At 31.3% G+C, this 7,086-nt stretch overlaps 1 protein-coding gene across 1 annotated transcript; it reads right to left on the reverse strand.

Annotated features, from left to right (window-relative positions):
* Positions 1-646: 646 nt before the first annotated feature.
* On the reverse strand, positions 647-6,900 carry LOC126739841 (nitric oxide synthase-interacting protein homolog). Its single transcript, XM_050445656.1, has 6 exons — positions 6,632-6,900; positions 1,714-1,931; positions 1,371-1,483; positions 1,126-1,310; positions 961-1,069; positions 647-903 (listed from the first exon to the last, which is right to left on the reverse strand). Exons 1-6 carry the CDS (start codon positions 6,805-6,807, stop codon positions 832-834), a joined length of 873 nt encoding a protein of 290 aa, XP_050301613.1. The 5' UTR covers positions 6,808-6,900; the 3' UTR covers positions 647-831.
* Between the last annotated feature and the right edge of the window lie 186 nt (positions 6,901-7,086).

Consider the following 7,086-nt stretch of genomic DNA (forward strand, 5'->3'; position numbering starts at 1 on the left):
CACTATACTTTGAGGTCTAAAATCATAATAAAAGCATTTAATTTGTCTGCAAGGTTAAATTGTTGCAAAAAAGTAAAAAATCATTAATCTTTAAACCGCTATTTTGACAAATATTAATTTTTGGGTTATGACGTTTTTCTATAAACGGAGCGATATGGCCGCGGATTTTTTTAGTGAGTTGATAATTTTTGCCTTAGATATTATAAATAATGGCACCATAGTTTTCAGCAAATTTAGGATTGTTTTTATTGGCACCATTTTGTATTATCTGCTAAAATAGTAGTGCAGGAAGAAAGGCTAGATCTCTTTATTTAAATATTCTAGACTATCAATTGGGGGTAATAGAAACTAAAAATCGATTTATACCGTAGATTTTTACCTTTATTATTAGAGTATATTAAACTTAGTATAAGTATATTAACCTTACCCTAAGTTTTGCAAGAATCACCTTTTCTTTTTCTCGATAGAAGACGCCATCTAGCGACTTCAGGGTTCTGAGAACTTGACAATAATTGGCAGAAATTTTTCATGGCCTCTTTGATAATTTGTTTTCTTAGATCATATGACGACTAATACACACCGCCAAGACCTATTCTATATGAAACACCCAGTAAGTGCAGTAAGGAATGTCAAAAATAAAAGCCTGTTTAATATCACAAAAATCTAATAATTTCACAAATTATATAAATTCACTTAAATATGTAAATTTTTTTGTTACCTAATATACAAATATTAAATAGTTAACAAAACTTAGTTGTTTTTTTATGACATTACTGCCAGTTCTTTTTTACCAACAAGTATCCTTCTTAAATATTGTAATTAGGATCTTCCTTAAGCCTGAAGAGCAGGTCTTTCAGCTTTTGCTTCCAACTTTTCATTAGTTAATGCATAACCAGTTCCACCCTAAATGTCAAAGAATCAATAACATTAAAAATATTATTAAAAGGCTACAGAACTTACCCTCTGCATTATAATAATGTCTTTCTCAGAAAGCTTCTTACTTGTTAAAGGGTGCATCATGTCCTTTTTTATCAATTTTTCTACACATTCCACTGTTACAACATCACCCCTAAAATGTATATTTGCAAATTCATAAATAATTTTAAAAAACACACGATTTCTTACGTTGGTCGCAAAACAGCACAAGGAATTGAGTTGCTTAAGATGTCATGAGTAACAGCACACATATATCTATTTTCCTGGGTGTGTATGGATTTTTTGGAGTCATCTTTTACTGCCGTAAACTTTACGTCCACCAGATCTTTCACTTTTAGTGGTTTTCCAGATACTGGGCAATATATTGTTGGATCCTAAATAAATTATAAGGATTTAGAAAATTTTTTTTTAAATATTTTAGTGGAAGAACTAACAGGTTTTTGTAGTTTTGATTTTTCAACTTGTGCCGTTTGTCCCGGAACCCAAAAACTAGGCAAGACCTTTTCTTTGCCATTGGCCATGTTTGAAATTGAAGATGTGCTTGGTTCTGAAATAAAGTGTATAAATAAAACACGAAAACGAAACAAACTCACTATTATTAATTCAAATTAATTTAAAAACAAGAATAGTCAGATGAACCGAGTATCAAAAAGAAGATTTTCAATGATGATGGGAATGCCATTTTAAAATAAAAATAGTAGTAACTTTATTTAATAGTAAATGACAATCATGAGACTCTTATCTTATCATTTTATAGTAAAAAATATTAAGACTTACCTGATTTAAAGCCATCCAGAGGTTTGCTGACAATATTGTTTTCATTCTTCAAAAAGCTCTCCACTTTCTTTTCCAGTTCACTAGTTTTCTTATTGTTAATTTCCTCGTCTTCTTTTTTCTTCATTTTTTCATACTGCTTTAATTGTTTGCTGTATTCATTCTTTTTTGCAATTATATATTCCAAAATTACTTCCTTGTCAAATAAATAACCATCTTTCCTAAAAATAAGAAATATACATTAAAAGTGGTCTATGAAATGTTTTGGCAGTTACATTAGAACATTTAATAAATTTTTATTTTCATTGTCAGTCATTTTTGAAATAATATGAAAAGATTAATTGAATAGATTTAATAAAGTTACTGATGCATGATTCTGTCTCTCATGTTGACTTTATTCAATTAAAACATTATTTCCCATTAAACATGCAATATAGATAGGTGCAGAAAGAATACAAATTTAAATTCTTTGAGTTGAAGCGTATTAAATTACATTCAAGGCATTCTCTTGAAATTAAAAAATAGTTCAGGAGTACATTTTAATAGTCTGTATAATTAATAAGCACTAAAATTACTGGGGGTCAATAACAGAATATTGCAGAATTTTATCTAGCAATCTTTAAACATGCTTGAAAAAGATGGTTTAATTTTTATAGTCAATGTGTACATTATTTCAATTCGGGAGCTGTATATTTTTTTCTGCTCCATAACATGGTGTTTTTAAATTTAATTTCTGTTATTTTGAATTCTGTAATCACTCTAATCAATCTAACATTTTTGCGTATATAGATCTGTACTTTTTAATTCATATTTTTGAAGAAAATTTTAATTTTCCCATAAAATATGATCATAGGGTATTACATAAATTATAAAACTTGTAACTCTAAATGCTACCTTGAAAATTAAAAACTGTTCATATATTGAATAAAATTAATTTTGCAAATTAAATTTGAGCTGATTTTGATTTCTGGCTTTCACGCAAAATAAACAATAGGTCTTTATTGGCATATAAACGTAAATATATTAAAAAAAAATTCTCTAATAGAAACTTTTCAAAACCAAATTTTTAGTGTTATAATGGGTCTACCAATAGAAGTGATAGAAGTTTAGTGGGCCTTGTACGCAAAATGGTATGTGTCAAAACGCGGATCAAGCGTCAGTTGTGTTAAGTATACTTTGACATTTCATCATGAATCGTTTAAGTCAAGAGCAACGTATAGCTATCGTGAAAAGGTATTACGAAAATGCGCAATCGGTTAGAGCCTGTTATCGTGCTCTTAGAGAAGATTTTGGCCATCGTGGACAGCCTTCTGAGCTTGCAATAAGGCGCACAATTAATAAGTTTGAACGGGAGTACACTCTTCTGGATAATAAGTCACCAACGCGACAAAAAAGTGCAAGGACCGCTGAAAATATCGCCGCTGCAAGAGAAAGTGTTGACGCGAATAACAATGTGTCTGTTTTGCGCCGTTCTCAGCAATTAGGCATTTCACCAATGTCTCTGTGGCGCATTTTGAAGAAAGACTTAGGCCTACATCCATATAAGATGGTTCTAACTCAAGAATTGAAGCCTGCTAACCATGGTTTGCGAAGAACGTTTACCGACTGGGCCCTGTTGCAGTTGGAACAAAATGCCGATTTTGGGAAACAAATCATCTTTTCAGATGAAGCCCATTTTTGTCTTAGTGGCGTTGTCAATACGCAAAATTGCCGCTTCTGGTGTCAGAACAATCCCCATAAATTAGTACAGGTGCCATTACACCCGTTAAAGGTGACTGTGTGGTGTGGTTTGTATGTCGGTGGAATTATCCGGCCATACTTTTTTAAGGTTGCAGGGGGGCGTACTGTGACAGTCAACGGAGAGCGCTACCGCGACATGATAACAAACTTTCTTTGGCCTGCAATTGATGGTGGAGACTTCGAATAGAATTGGTTTCAACAGGACGGAGCAACATCACACACCGCCCGAGCCACAATTAATTTATTAAGAGAGCGTTTTGAAGATCGAATAATTTCGCGACATGGCAATATCAACTGGCCACCAAGGTCCTGTGATCTTACTCCCCTGGACTTTTTTCTTTGGGGATGTGTGAAGTCAAAGGTGTATTCTAACAATCCTCAAACCATCAATGAGTTGAAAGTTAACATAACTAGGGTTATTCGCGAAATTCAGCCCAACTTGTTAGAAAAAGTGATTGAAAATTGGGTTCATCATCTAAACGTCTGCCGCCGTAGCCGAGGTGGACATCTTAATGATATTTTGTTTAAAACATAATGTTACATAATAGACCACAACATGAAACATCAATCATAGAAATTAACCAATTTGTTTTTATTTGTTAGCAATTTAAACTTATATCATTCTTATTGGTAGACCCTGTACAATACTGGACAGCTATTAACTATAATTTATATAATAACTAAGATTATAGGCAAAATTCATATCTATACATGTTTATAGGCAAACTTACATTTCTTTAAAGTACATTGTTTAAGGTGAGGTAGAAGTGAGTTATAAAGTTTATTACAGTTATATGAAAAGATTTTTTGAAATCATAAAGTTTTATGCTGAGATAATGAAAATAATAAAAGTCTCTTAAATATAAGTTCTGCACATTTCATTGTAGCTTTAATTTTTGGTATAGGTACGTTATTGTACTTTTCCTATGATCTAAAAGTTTTCTAAAGAAGATGGTAAAATACAATTTGTATATATTATTGCACTTTAACCATCCCATACTCCCGATGCTGTTAGATACCCAATCATATTTTCATAAAATAAATACATGTGTTTTGAACATATTGAATTTTCATTTTTTAGTAACAAGATCTAAAAATGCCTAGTGCATAATAAACCAGTAATTATATAGAGTCTCAAACTTTAAAATGTACCAACAACAAAAGGCACACATATACACAACAAAAAGCAGGGATCAATTGAATTGAACCTTGTGGTACACCTGACTCGAGTGTTGAACAGGTAAAATTTAAAAAAAAAGTGTTGACATGTCATTAAATCCATAGTGAGACAGTAGTGCAAAGGAGATTGTGATCAATCAAAGCCTTTAATGGTAAAGTAAATGCCAACTTTGCAGCAGTAAAGGTGGGTAGCAGAAGTTGTACTGTGTTCCTTTATGACCTATGACTGATGAATACAAATCATGCTATAATGATTAAGATATTGGTAGAACTTTCCAGAACTTTGGCTAGAATCAGTAACAAACTGACTGAATGCAAATCACTGATATTAACAAGAAGAACAAACAATTCAAAACAAACATAAAAAATTGGACAGAACTATTAACAATAGATGTTTCTTAAAAATTAAATCTACATTACATTTTGTGGTGCTCACTGATTATGTTTATTCATCCTTTCTTAAAATAAATAGTGGTTTCCACCAATTATCCTCTAGTTCAGAAAGTACAGTTTACAACTGAGTAAAAAAACTTTTAATATTTACTGTAATGGAGCTAGTAATAGTTCTTTAATCTAAGCTGTGGAGGCTCTTGTAAATAGTTAATAGCTCTATGTAAAAAGTTGGTATATAAATAAACATTTATTTATTTATTATTAAGAAAAGTCAATCAGTTTTAATACAAGAAAAAGTACATTATATTGTTATGTTATCATGTTATGCAATCTGTAGTGAGATCATTCTGAGACTCATGTGCTGCAGCACTATTTAATTTTATACTTGCTCTGCAGAAGAGAGCAGTGAGGTATATTTACAAACTTAACCCCAGAAATTTATGTTGTCTAACTTTTATCAATGGTAAAAGTGGTATAGTGACATTGGCATGTATTTTGATAATAAAAACTGTCTGCTTAATGCATAAATAATATTACTCACCTAATAGGTTCCAATCCCCAACTTTACATTAACAGAAAGTTGCTTTTGATCAACAGTAAAAGTATTTTTAATCATTTGCCTTGAGAGAAAAAATGTTCATTTCATTTGGTTTTTACAGTGTTGATGCATATTTCGCACACAGATTTTCAGCAATTTTAGTTATTATGCTTTTTTATGTGATATTTAAATGATTTATATATTATGAAATTGTAATTTTATTGACCAAATCATTGTTACCATTCATTTCTTTTATTGTCTATATGTTTTTTTCTATGCTTTCGGAATTAGTGATACATATTTTATCTGTTAATTTTAGGCACAGTTACCATTCTTAGCTACTCTATATTTAAATCAACTTTTTCATCAACAATTTATGTTATGTGATAATAAAGCAGATTTGAAAAAAGTGGCACAAGATGAAAATTAAAGAAAGATTATTCCAAGGAGGGAAATAAAGATTCAATACATCTTTTGGATGAAAGTGACAAAGATGCAATACTTCAGTCTTAATTTATTTTCCTTTGTAGATTAGTTGAAGAAGTAGTCCATATTTGCAGTGGAGTTAATATGTCAAAGGGTAACTAAAATAGTTTCGGTCATCCTCCACTAAATTTATTAGAAAAACCATCTATCCTACAATTTTAATGCTCATTAAAATTTAATGAATTAAAAAATGTAATTATGTGATTTTAATGTTTGTTTAGACCCTGTTTAGGCACTTTCTCATGCATCTTAATATGCCCTTTTTGTTTATTGTTAGTAATTTTAACCTTTGACCTTGCCAGAAGCACTGTGGCTTTTTGTGTGTTGTGGTGAGGACCCTCATTGTATATCCCTGATGATGGACATCTTATATGTCTGAAACATGTAGGATAGATGGTTTTTCTAATAAATTTAGTGGAGGATGTAACTACAGGGGTTATAAAATATACAAAACCTGTGATATGGGATAGACACCCCTATGTCAGCTCATTGATAATATTGTGTATTTAACATGAGTAAACAACTATATGTAATCCTCTACCCCATAATTGTTTGAAAACATTGTTAAAACAGAAACATACGTACGTAATTACGGGATTTCTGCAGGGCTGTAATGATAGAGAGCAACAATCAAAGTTTTTGATGGAATCCTTGCCAAGTCTTTGGGAATTGGTACCATAGCCAGAGGCCTGGGCATCTTTTTTCTTTTCATGATAAGTGTATACGGCACCAGCAGTGCAATTCCTAGCGTGTCGAGTCATTTTTCAATGCAAATATAAGTGATACTTCCTTTTTATTATTCTTGTTTTGATAAATAGAACACAGTTCACGGGAATAAACAAAACATGGTAGAGAGAAAAATGCGGGTTGCATAATTAAGAAAAAAGAAATTCATTTGACATTGACACAGATGATGCACGCTCTCGGATGCAATGGCGGGAACGAATTTGAATTTATTAGGAACTGATTTGGCCTCGTGAATAATGAAAAAAATGAAAATTAGAAAGTTCTAGCTAAAGGTTTTTTTATATTAATAATCT

The sequence above is a fragment of the Anthonomus grandis genome, chromosome 8 (genome assembly GCF_022605725.1).
Source record: "Anthonomus grandis grandis chromosome 8, icAntGran1.3, whole genome shotgun sequence".
NCBI lineage: Eukaryota > Metazoa > Arthropoda > Insecta > Coleoptera > Curculionidae > Anthonomus > Anthonomus grandis.

Excerpts from the sequence above, each read along its gene's own strand:
- LOC126739841 (XM_050445656.1), bottom strand. The coding sequence starts at position 6,807 with ATGACTCGACACGCTAGGAATTGCACTGCTGGTGCCGTATACACTTAT. Across the intron at positions 1,070-1,125 it reads TGTGCTGTTTTGCGACCAAC|GGGTGATGTTGTAACAGTGG; the intron begins GTAAGAAATCGT and ends TATACATTTTAG. Across the intron at positions 904-960 it reads ACATTATTATAATGCAGAGG|GGTGGAACTGGTTATGCATT; the intron begins GTAAGTTCTGTA and ends TTTGACATTTAG.